Source organism: Orycteropus afer, unplaced genomic scaffold (genome assembly GCF_000298275.1).
Source record: "Orycteropus afer afer isolate SDZICR_OR568_19922 unplaced genomic scaffold, OryAfe1.0 scaffold00489, whole genome shotgun sequence".
NCBI classification, from domain to species: domain Eukaryota; kingdom Metazoa; phylum Chordata; class Mammalia; order Tubulidentata; family Orycteropodidae; genus Orycteropus; species Orycteropus afer.
Window position 1 is genome coordinate 358,592 of NW_006922076.1, and position 12,204 is coordinate 370,795.

General features: G+C 58.2%; 1 protein-coding gene across 1 annotated transcript in view; it reads right to left on the minus strand.

Annotated features, from left to right (window-relative positions):
* The window catches only part of RIMBP2 (RIMS binding protein 2), a 64,870-nt gene that overhangs the window by 32,313 nt on the left and 20,353 nt on the right, over positions 1-12,204 (minus strand). Inside the window, exons 3-7 of the mRNA XM_042782843.1 lie at positions 9,950-10,154; positions 7,006-7,151; positions 4,454-4,530; positions 3,590-3,699; positions 187-999 (exon numbers count right to left, since the gene is read on the minus strand). Of these exons, the coding sequence (XP_042638777.1) occupies positions 187-999; positions 3,590-3,699; positions 4,454-4,530; positions 7,006-7,151; positions 9,950-10,154 (1,351 nt within the window). The remainder of the gene's footprint in view (positions 1-186; positions 1,000-3,589; positions 3,700-4,453; positions 4,531-7,005; positions 7,152-9,949; positions 10,155-12,204) is intronic.

The window sequence follows — 12,204 nt, forward strand, 5'->3', positions numbered from 1 at the left end:
AACAGCGAGCCACCTCCCAGAACCCAAGTGCTCACTCTCAAACGCGTACCCAGGCCTGTCCTGGGGGTTCTCTGTGGCAGTGACGCGAGGGGCCCTCCAGAGCAATGTGGACGTGGGCAGCTCGCCTCCTGCCCAGCTGTCCCCACATCCAGGGTGACCTCAGTGCTCCCCACCCCGGGGACCCACCTGCGGGCAGCGTGGAGAACTCCACGAAGGCCGCCGCCTTTTCCCGCTGCTCCAGAGGCAGCTGCCACGGCATCTGGTGGGGCTTGGCCAGAACCTTCACCTTGTAGGCCATGTTGGGTCTGAGGTTTAAAAGCTGGTACTTGTACCTCGCGGCCTTCACGACGTCCAGCTCCTCTTCGTTGAGGAAGATGACATGGCTGTAGTTGCTGTTGGTGGGGAGCCAGGACAGCTGGGCGGAGGTCTGGGTGACGCTGTCCACCCGCAGGCGGGAGGGGGCCACCACCACGTCCCGGCCCACCAGCAGCGTGCACTGCAGCTCGTCCGAGCTGCCCCGGCTCGTGACGCTCTGCACGGAGATGCGGTAGGTGCAGGCCGCCAGGTTGAGCTTCTCAATAAGTGCCTTGGTCCTGCTCCCCAGAGCGAGGGTCACGCGTGTCTCCTTGTCCACCAGGACATTGTAGCTGCTCACGGTCCCCCACCCCGGGGGCACGGCCGGGGGCTCCCAGCCCACAATGACACTTTTGGCGAGTTGTTTGATGAGGGTGATTTTCCTAGGGTAAGGCACAAGGTCTTCCCCGATCTCGTCGATGTTTGCGTCCAGCATCCCCGCACCGTTGTCTGTGATGCTGGCGTCAGTGTGAGTCGGGGAGAGGGGGTCGGGGATGCTCTCCCCTTCCAGGCCGACACCGGAACGGTTGATGAAGTTCTGATCCTGTTCGCTCCCCAACGTGCTTGTCAACCGTGACTCATTGTCCTGGACAAAGTCCACGAAGTTGGAAGGCACCAGACCCCTCTGTCCATCCAGGAGCTCACCTGTTGGAGACAAGGGCAGTGTTGTCACCCAGCCATCACACCAGGGACCCTGATATCCTGCCACACACATGTGCTTCTCTGTCATCGGACCACATGGCAAAGCAATGGGTCTGTGAACGCATGTGCGCCTCAGCCTTGTGGGATCTGCCCACAAGACCCTTCCCCGTCTAAGATGCCACTTGCAGCTTCCCCCACCACAGCCTGGCTTTCCTTGTGGCACTTGCTCCCACCTGGACCTGTCTGTGTATGTATACTGACAGCCCTCTCCCAACAAGGGCAGGAAGCTCTGTCTTGTTCACAAGCACAGAACCCCCAACCTAGTCCCAGAGTGGCACCTGGCACACAGTAGTTGCTTAGTAAACAAGAGTTAGAAGGACTAACAAACGTCAAATCTGTGGTGGTGGGAGGTGGGAAAAAAAAAAAAAAAAAACTTCCTGTAGTTTTTGGCTGAGGACTAACAGGAAATGGGAGTTGAAAGGTGAAGTGACCACACCCTGCCCACATCAGCACTGTCACATCTGAACGAATTCCCAAGGCATCCACTTGGTGTGAAAGGAGACTATTCAGTGTCAACACCACCTGCACGTGGCAGACACTGGTCACCTGAGCATCTCTGTGGTGTAGACACCAGTCACATGAGCATCTCTGTGGTGTAGACACCAGTCACCTGACAGCTCGTGGCTGCGGACACCAGTCACCTGACAGCTCCATGCTGCGGACACCAGTCACCTGACAGCTCCATGCTGCGGACACCAGTCACCTGACAGCTCGTGGCTGCAGACCTAGTCACGTAAGCAGGTCTGTTGTGTGAACACCGGTCACTTAAGCAGCTCCATGGCCGTGGACAACAGTCACCTGAGCAGTTCTGGGTGTGGACACTGCTCACCTGAGCAGCTCTGTGGTGCAGACACCAGTCACCTGAGCATCTCCATGGCCACAGACACCATTCACCTAAGTATCTCCATGGTGTAGACACTGCTCACCTGAGCAGCTCCATGGCTGTGGACACCGGTCACCTGAGCAGCTCCGTGGCTGTGGATACTGGTTACCTAAGTAGCTCCAGGCAGGCCCAGTGGGGACTCCAGCTGCTGGAATGGTCTAACTTCTCTTTATTGTTGCCATCAAGTGAGCCTGACCCATAGTGACACCACACACACCAGGAGGAGACCCTGCCTGGTCCCACGCTGTCCTCATGGTCGGGCTGCAGATGGACAAGAGGAGACGCTGCCTGGTGTGCTGTCCCCAGGTCAGGCTGTAGGTGGGACCCCGTGGTCCCCAGGGTCCTCATCGGCTGGTTCCCAGATCACCAGGCCTGTGTTCCCCGTCTCAGTCTGGAAAGTCCCCTGAAATCTCTTCAGCTTCACGGTGACACTCAGTCCTCCGCGGACAGATGAGTGGTGGCTGCACATGACGTGCACTGGCCAGGACTGGAATCCAGCTCTCCCTCCCGGAAGGCGGGGATCTGACCACAGCTAACACTGACTGAGCGGTCACTACTGGCCAGGCCCCGTGTCAGCATGCCGGCTGCCACCTCCTCAGCCTCACGGCCACCTCCATTCTCAGCTGAGGAGACCGAGGCACAGAGAGAAGTTTGTGTGGGTACCTGGCCCGGTGTGGAAGCCCCCAGAGCTCTCCACCAAGGGCTCATCAACAACCATGTGAGCGCAGATTTCCACGCCGGTGTGTACAGCAGTGCTGACAACAGGTGTTTGTGTTAAGAAGTCACCCTGTCCTGCCACCAGCTGCAGAGAAAGGGCTTGGGAGGACACCACCAGAATGAGACCCCTGGTGAACAAACAGTGGCTCAGCCACAGCCTGGGCCCCCCACTCACGGGCACTGACCCATGAGGACACCCTGGCTCCACCTCCTACAACACTCCAGGTAAGAGCCAAGCTGCCCCACCAGCTCCCTCAAAACTCCACGAGATCGTGGAAGCGAAACCTGACAGTTTGTCAAGAAACATTCCTTCTGCTCGGGGAATCGGGAAGGCACCAGGACCCTATGTTTGTTGGGGCTCTTGGACAATTTAGGGAGCCATTGAACACAACCTTCAGAGCATTGGTTTATGAAGGATGTGTTCCCACGTGCCTCCTCCAGCGACAACAGCCACTACGGGGAATGCACTTTGGATGGAGAAGTGCACCTTCCGATGTCAATGGACATGCCATGAGGGCCCAGCCAGGACTCAGGCCAGACCGCCCAAGTTACCAACAGAGCCGCAATCTCGACCAGCTCACCCTCTGAGGGTGCCAGCGCCAGGCCAAAAGGCCCGAGGGTGCTAGGCATCAGACAGAGGAGGGGCGGACAGAGGCCCGTCAGCCCTGCACGTGCCAATGTTCAGCAGGAAGCCCTGCCGCCATCCACACGATGAGCCTTCAGAATGCCCGAGATCTCAGGGCTCCAGCCTGGGACCTAGCTCTGTTCTGCAGCTGCCAGAAGGAGAAACCCGTCATTATGGGGGGGCGGGGTCAAGGGGCGGGGCAACGGCCAGGAAGCGGGAGCTGCAGGGTCGCCAGGGCCCTGAGCCAGCCTGTGGGGGTGGTACAAGCCAGTGTGCGCCCAGCCCCGGCCACAATGCGGCAGACAGACCTTCATAAAACCCGTCCTCGTCCATGTCTCCGTACACGTAGAGGTACTTCCCTGCTGTGAGTGGCAGCTCGGCTTCTGGGTTCTCATTTGGCCCATCGAAGGGGTTGTAACTGCAGGCAGACAAGAGTCACTGGTTAGGGCAGCACCTGGAGACCGCGGCCAAGGCCGCTGCCGGGCAGGAGGCTGGGACTAGCACACTCTGTCCCCGCCACTGAAAACCACAAGCCCACACCACAGTCCAGTGCTGAGGAGTCCTCTGGACGCTCCGGAAACCCAGGCAGCTGCTCACTCACACAGACATAACACAAAAGAAATCCTGGAGCCAGGTGGTACTCGCAGAGTCCTCTGTACCGATGACAGGCTCGGGGCTGACACTGCTCCTCGCACCTGCCACCTCCTCCACAGAGACCCGTTTTCAATCAGCGAGCAAAGAAGAAAAATTAACCCCATCATCGTCCACACACGCAACTTCCTCACTAGAGATGGGACCGTCAACACTGTTTTGTAACCTTCTTTGACCTACCTCTTGGCAAAATAAAAACCAGCTGAGAGGAGTTGACTCCACGGCACGGCAGCCCGACCTGTGTCAGAGTGGAACTGCACCCGAGGCCTTTCTGTGGGTGGTTCCTGAGAGGTGCTGTCCCGGGCTGTCCCGAGCCGAGCCCCGCTCCAGCCTCCCACCCCTCAGCAGCTCGGTGAGTTCCCCACTTGCAGCTCCCGGGACACCCATCATCTAAGTTGCAGTGAAACGCTGCTTCTCTTCAGGGCTGAGAGGACAGCCCTCAGCTCCCCTCACCCCTCACGCCCTCCGCCCTGGTGCCCCGTGCTCCCAGCCAGCAGAGTGCCCGGGAGCACCACCCTTACCTGTAGCGGGCGACACACAGGTGGACCTTCCCGGAGTATCTCTGCTTTGAGGTATTGGAGTTCTGTTCATTGTCCATCTAGTAAAGATACATTGAAGGTGGAGGTTACGAGATCTGCAGGCCTGCAACACGCAGAAGCCCTTCTCATCAGACTCCTGGGGAAATGGCCTCCAGGGTGGACGCTTCCACATCTGTACCCTCGGGCCTGGTGTCCTGGTTCCCTAGTACCACTCTGACAGGAATATACCACAAATGGGATGCTTGAACAAACAGGAGTTTATTCTCCTACAGTCTGGAGCCATTCAGTCCGAGTTCAGAGTACCAGGCTCTAGGGGCTGGGTGAAAGCCCTTCAGCCTTGGGCTTCAGCTCTGCCTCCTGCTCCCAGCCCACTGGAACTAGAGGCATCTCTTCACTCAGCTGCTGGCTGCTGAGACTGACAAGCCCAAGGTTGACAAGTAAAAAGGCACGGTCCCAATGTTACCAGACCACACGGCAGGCCATTAATTCAAGTCTACTGTAAGTTCCCAAAGTCGGCAGAGCATGGCAGGCTGCTGAACAAAGACACAGCTACATGCAGGGTTCAAGTGTGCCATAAGCTAGAGACCATCCCCAAGGCTTCTCTTTATATATAGGAAGCAGACCACATCCCAAAGACAGCTACTCAGCTGCTCCCAGTAGATTCCACCATGGAGCTGATTACCAGTCTTATCATGGGGAAAATTACATTCAGCTGCCCAGCCACTCAACCAGGCCCAGCCGAGTTGACACACAGACTTTACCAGCACCCTGGGACCAGCTGCTGTTGCATGCAGTCCCACTCATATGACCCCACGTGTCAGCAGAGCTGGGCCCACGGAGCCTGCAATGACCGATTTCTCAGAAGCAGGTCACCAGGCCTTTCTTCCAATGCCCGGGGTGGGTGGGAACACTCACTTTTCAGTTAGCATTGAATGCATTAACTGTTTGTACCATGCAGCGACTCCCAGCCCTGGGTGTGGACCAAGAAATGAAAGTTGTCCCTAAAGAAGACTCCTTAGTCACAGAGAAAGGACACTTAACGAAGAATTCGGTTCCCCAACAGCAAGACAGGACTCCAGGGGAAGACCTTCCCCCACATCATTTAAAGTGCGGACGGTGGTGGAGCCAGGCCCAGGGTATGTACAGGACCTGGCAAGGCTCCTTGGAAGACACAGAGATGAAGGCCATGTGTCCTCTCCCTTGGAAACTATGTACTGGGGCAGGCACGCATCCCCTCTCATGTGTCCTCTCCTTGGAAACTACGTACTGGGGCAGGCACGCGTCCCCTCTCATGCGTCCAACGCTGCCTTATGCATCAGGATGCCAGGGAAGTCTGGGTGGACTGCATGGAAGAGGAGGCACGAGAGCCCCTTTCCTCCCAATTCCCCGACTCCATTCTGATGACCCTACCCACAGGGCAAGCCTTACCCAGGGGGTCAGGTAGATGGCGGAAGGGGAGTTGCAGCTCACCCAGCCGGGCCACTGAGGCAGTGAGAGCAGGGGACTGAGCAGTGGTGCGCAATGACCGCCAGGCCCCCGGATTCTGCTCCTGTTCCTCCCCAGACCACGCTCCCCACAGACGCCACAGGGGCCTTTCACCCTTCCTCGCCTAAAACCGTCCAGGGAACACATGACAGACCCACAGTGCCGTCCACACACAGGATGGAGACTACTCAGCCAGAGACCCATGGGGCCCTGAGGCACGCCACTACACGGGGGCACCCCAAAATCACGATGCTGAGTGATACCAGCCTGTCACAGAAAGACAAACACTGAATGACCCTACTGATGAGAAACAGAAACCAAACATTATCAGGTCTGGGAGGGAGAGAGAAGGGATGCTTTGTTGGGGGCACTGAGCTTATGTTAACGACGGTAAGAGGGATTCGCAAACGGACACAGTGGTTGCGGGACGTGAAACCGTGACCAGCGTCACTGAACTGAACACATGGGAATGGCTGAGATGGTGCGTGTTTTGTGGGGTACATTTTCACAATGAAAAATAAAGGCAGGGTGAGAATAGGGAAAAATCTAACGGCTTCCCACTCCAAAATCCCAATGTTGCCTTCTGATCGACCCCAAAAGGCATCTCCCCCATCGTCGCCTCCACAACGCATCAACCAAACGGCTCCTTCTGGCGCCTGATCACAACATACTACAAACGCCCTGCTGAGTGAAAGAGCCCCTACACATCACAGCCACCCCCGGTCATCCTGGCCCTGTGTCACGTGACCTGTGTCACGTGACCTGTGTTAGCAATACCTGATGTGACCTGTGGCCCTCCCTCCTGTCACCTCCCCGAGGGCAGGACCCCACACCCTGCACACAACAGGTGCTCAAGACAGAGGGCTATGGGGATGAATGGGGTGAAGGACAGGACCCAAAGGGGCAGGGGGGAAGGGGGAGAGCTGGGAGCCAGGCGGGGGAGGGGAGAGCCAGGAGCAGGGAAGGCGGGGAGCCGGGACCAAGCGGGACAGCTGGTAGTGCCCACAGCACAGCACTGCAGGCAGACACCCGCCCAGGACAGGACTCACGTCGGACTCGGGTCTGCATCTCAGGCCTCTGGACCTCGACAGAAAGGCAGGCTTGAGGGATGGCGGCTCTGTCGTGTCCCTGGGGCGTGTAAGTGGCAGGATGCAGTCACCGATCACAGAGTGGCTTCCAAGGGAGCTCTCCTGACCTGGCCACCGGCCCAGACCAATTTGAAAAAAGATGGAAGTCAATCCCAAAGGCACGCAGGTGTCTGCCTTCCCAGACCCACCCCTCGCTGGTACCAGCTTCGGTTCTTCAAGTTGGAACCCACCCACCTCCTACACTGACTCCATATCGGCTCTCTGCGCCCGCCCCTGGTCTGAGCTCCCCCCGACTGTCATCACTGGTGGTCGTGGCGGACACTGCCAACGACACAGGAAGGTCCCGCCAGAGGGCTTTTAACAGGACCAGTCACAGAGAGGCACCCTTCTTGGCTGCCTGTGTGGAAGATGTGGGGTTGGGAGATCCTGCACCCATCTTACTACCAGGATGGGGTACGTCTGTCTGAGAACGGAGCCCACCAAAGAACAGAGGCTGTGAGAAGCAGGGAGAGAAACTTCCTGCTGGGGGTGTGGATGCAGCCCCTGGATCCAGCTGCACCTGATGCAGTCCTACTGGCTGTTCTCCCCCCCGCCCCCAGAGGACTAAGAAATTCCTCTGGGCTCATGCCGATTTAGGATGGAATTGTGTAACTGAAGACCAAAAGCCTCCTACCTGAAACTTACGAAGTGCCAAAGGGCCAAGTTTATGGCTAAATGTACTCTGGGCAGCAGACTTGTAAAGTCATTCCCTGCTGCCCCACCCTTGTGGCTGAGCCCCGTCATGTCCGTACAGGGGAAACCTGTGCACGTGGACCAGTGCTGGCCTGAAGGGCAGATCCGAGCAGGCGTCAGTCTCCAATGTGAATGTGACAGCAGCTGTCTGAGTGAGTTGGTGCTGATGTTACAGAGCCACCACAGAGGGGCGGCTTTAACAAACAGGAACCTGTTCTCCGGTGGAATTCAGGGTACCGGCTCTCAGGGAAGGCTCTCTCTGTCGGGTCTGGGGTAGGGCCTCCTGTCTTTCGGCTTCTCTTCCTCATTCCTTGGCAACCTCCACACGCCTTCTCTTTCCCCCCCTGTGCTGGCTTCTCCATGCCTGTCTTGTTCTTGTTGTTGCTGGTGGCATGGAGCCAGTTCTGCCCCATGGCGACCCCATGTTCAGAGCAGAACTTCCCTGGAGGGTTTCCTGGGCTGTAACCTTTAGAGGAGCAGGTCACCAGGTCTTTTCCTGCAGAGCCACTGAGCAGTAGGTTCGAACTGGCGACCTTTAGGTTACCAGTCAGGTGCTTAGCTGAACCACCAGCGCGCCTTCTCTGTGCCGCTCCGCTCTTGCCGTGTCTCAGAGTGATCAGGTTTGGGACCCACCCTGCTGACACTGCCTCGTTCCCACAACAAGAAAAGCCTTCCCAAACAGCCTCACACCCGCAGGTACAGGGTCTGGACTCCAACACTAGTTCAATCCACACCACGCCACGCCCCTTCCCTGCAATTCCTGGCCACTCAGAGCCTGGAGCTGCTCCCTCCAGCTTTAACCATCTCTCTGACCAGCTGAGTCCACGCCAGGGGGGCCACAGAGCTTTCAAACACAACCTAGTGCTCCAGCAAAGTGGCTGTGAGAGCCGCCCACCGGACCTCATGCCCCATCCAGTTAGAACACCGGGACTGAAGCTTATGCCGAACGGCCAGCCGTGGGGGACCCTGTGGACACCGCCGGGACTGAAGCTTATGTGAAACGGCCAGCCGTGGGGGCCCCTGTGGACACCGCTGCAGGAGGATGGGCTTTGTCTGTGTGCTGCCACATCCCCAAGGCCCACGGTCAGCGCAAGGTAAACACACGCAAACAGCCATAGGTCTCGGCAAACCGGCCAATGACAGGAGCACTGTGGTGAGCAGAGGCCACATGCCCCGTGTTTGTGTAACTGGCCCTGTTCCTTCCCCTACATGAGGAAGGCAGCATTCCTGAGACAGGGCCTCTGTCCAGCACATTTCCGTGTGAAGCCTGGTGGTTCCAACTCCCTGACAGCCCACAGGGACACGGAGCCTAATGCAGACATTGACCTGTGCTGTTTTAAACCACTGAGGTTGGGGCTGTTTGTTTCTGCACTGGAACTAGCCCATGCTGACTGATACACAAACAAAGTGAAGAGCTGATAAAACCCACTGCTGTGGAGGCGATTCCGAGTCACGGTGCCCTGTAGGACAGAGTAGGACTGCCCCAGGGTTTCCGTGGCTGTCGATCTTTATGGAAGCACAGTACCACGTTTCTCCATGGAGCAGATGGTGAGCTTTCTATCTGCGGCTAAGCACTTAACCACTGCACCAGCAGGCTCCTTCTGTGAAGATGACATTGCAGCTAAGAACTGGAACCAACTCAAGGGCCCACGGCGCCGGTGGCACTGTTATGCTGGAGTCCCCTGGTGGTGTGAGCGATCAGCACCCTCAACTGCTGCCCCAAAGGTTGGGGATTCAAGGCCACACAGAGGGACCTTGATAAAAGTCCCAGCCATGTACCTCCCAAACACTGGCTGTTCAAAACCCATAGAGCGCACTTCTACTCCGATGCACTGGTTTGTTTTTGACTTGCCACACAGTAAGATGTTCCTGGGTGGCACAGTGGTTAACACGCTCAGCTGCTACCCAGAAGGTTGGAGATTGGAGGCCACCCAGAGAACAGCCTGGGACCTACTTTGAAAAACTCAGTCTTTGAAGCCCCAGGGAGCTCAGTTCTGCTGACACATGGGGTCGCCACGAGTTGGAGCCGACGCCGCGGAGACTGGCTCTCATCCTGGGTGTGGAGCGTTGGCCACGCTGCTCTGGGGCGGGCTTGCTGGAGAAGGAGCACCCCTTTTGAAGGTAGCTGGCCACCCTCACTAGCCCCGGCCGAGGGGGCGGAACAGGCACTCACCCTTGCCGATGGAGGTGGCAATCCCATTCATGAACGGTGGGAAGGGCTTGCCGGGGGCCGAGGGGAAGTCCAGGGAGGCCACAGGGCTGCTGGCCAGCAGGTCGAGGGTCCCGGCGTGCAGCCGGCACTTCTCCAGCTCCCGGGACAGTAGGCTGAACTGCTCACTCTGCAGACGGCATTTCACCTCCAGCTCCTGGACCCTGGACTGCAGGACAGTGCACAGAGAGGGTTCAGTCGGGAGCATCAGGGTGCGGAGCGCTCCCACCTCCGCAGGGGAACAGCGTCAGAGCAAACCCAGCCTCCCGTGCAGCCGAGCCGCTGGCCAAGTCCCGTTCCAACACCAGTGTGGGAAACCACAGCTGCCAAGGAAACCCCGCGAACAGCAGATCTGCCAACCTCAGACAGTTTTGGGCACCACACGGTGCCTGGGCTCTTTGCAGTTGGCGGGCCTTGCTGTGGGAATGTGGAGCGAGCGGCTGGCACCCAGTGTGGACAGGGAGGATGGTTTGCTAACCCACCGATGCCTTCTCATCTGGGGCACACGCCCTAGGATGCAGGGCCCCCACAGAACGCAGCTCTCAGCAACACAAGAGGCCATGTACCGCAGGATGCTAGCAACGCCTTGGCCGTGTACAGACACCACCAGGCCATCTGGTGAGCCCAGAGAGGGCAAGTGCTCCTTGGGGACACACACAGTAAGACAGTCAGCCAAGCTCTCTCCTGGGGCAGGACAAGCCAGGGCTCCGAGACCTGCATCCTGAGAACCTGGATCCCTCCTGCCCACCTGTGTGGCCCTCGTGGGTGGGCATGTGAGAGCCTCTCTCCCCTCCCCGGGGACTCACCATGTCCTGGTCTGAAAGGCAGGCTTGTGTCTGGGACGGGTCTCTGCAGCGCCCCCAGGGGGAGACGTGTCGGGGAGGGGCTCTGCTCACCAGTCCTCGCCTCCCCACTGGCTCACTGCCCCACAGCCCGTGAGCCTCTGGTGTGTCTGCCAATTAGCCCCGAGTCCCACTCTGCCCTCGGCTCCCTTCGTACGTCAGTGCTTGGCAGAGGGCCCAGCGCGTCGTTTAAAACCCACCCCAGCTGCCGTCACGTGGGCCCTGACTCGCAGTGACCCCGTGTTGGAGCAGAGCTGTGCACCCTTGGGTGTCCAGGGCTGACACTCAGGAAGATGGCCAGGCCTTTCTTCCAAGGCTGGTTAGCAACACGCACCCTAACCACGTGCCCTGCAGGGACTCAGCTGGTCTGCGGGCACCCTGTGCCCCTCAGGGTGGCTTGTGCCGTGCCAGGGCAAGGCTGCCCTTCTCCAGGGCAGTGGGAATAGCACTCGCTACATTGTTCACTGTGCGTCTTGTCTGGCTTCCCCTAATGAAGCATCAGCGCCTTGCTCTGGGGCACAGTGCGACCCCGGGCTGTGCTTTGGCCCTGGCAGCATGAACAGACACCAGCCAAGCGGGGACACTTCCTGTCCTCAGTGGCAGGAAGGCCCAGGACCGGGCCTCTTCCTCCACCCACACTCCCCTCCCCAGCTCTGGAGTCCAGAATGAAGAGCCATTTATTTGAGTTCACAGGTTTCTAAAAATAACCCTAACAAATCCCAAACCTATCATTAATTTCCCCGATTCAGTAAAAACACCAGCAGTGATGTGGTAAAAGCTGAATGAATATGGCTGAGACAGCTTTCTCCCCCAAGGAGGCACAGAGCTTGGAATCAGGGCTCGCGGGAGCAGGTGTGGTGGGGTGGGAGGTGGGCCCACCCCAACAGGAAGACCCAGGTACCGAGGTCACAGGTAGAACTGCATGCCAGCCTGCTCCCTCCACCCCTTTCCAGGTGAACGACACCTGGAGCAGAGCTGTGAGGGCCCCTTTAGGGCAGCAGGGCCCCTAGACAAGGAACAATGTGTCCAACACTGGGCCTTGGGTCGGAGGGCATCCAAAAGGCTCCCAGGGCTCAGTGGGAGCAGGACACCCAAACCCAGTTGCCATCACGGCCTTCTGTTTGCACTAGGGAAACAGTGGCATGTCACATCTGTGATAGCAGGTGACCATACAAGGTGAGTCACCTGAGAAAGCCAATACATTTCCAGTTATAGAATTGTCTGCAAACAGCAAAGCATAGCAACTGGTGGTTGCCAGGGCTCAGGGCGGGGGAGGGTGACTACACAGACACATAGGGGAGCATCTTTGTGATGATAAAGACTCACGCATCTTGGTTACCGTGGTAGTGCCACACATGTGCTGCTGCGGACCAGGGC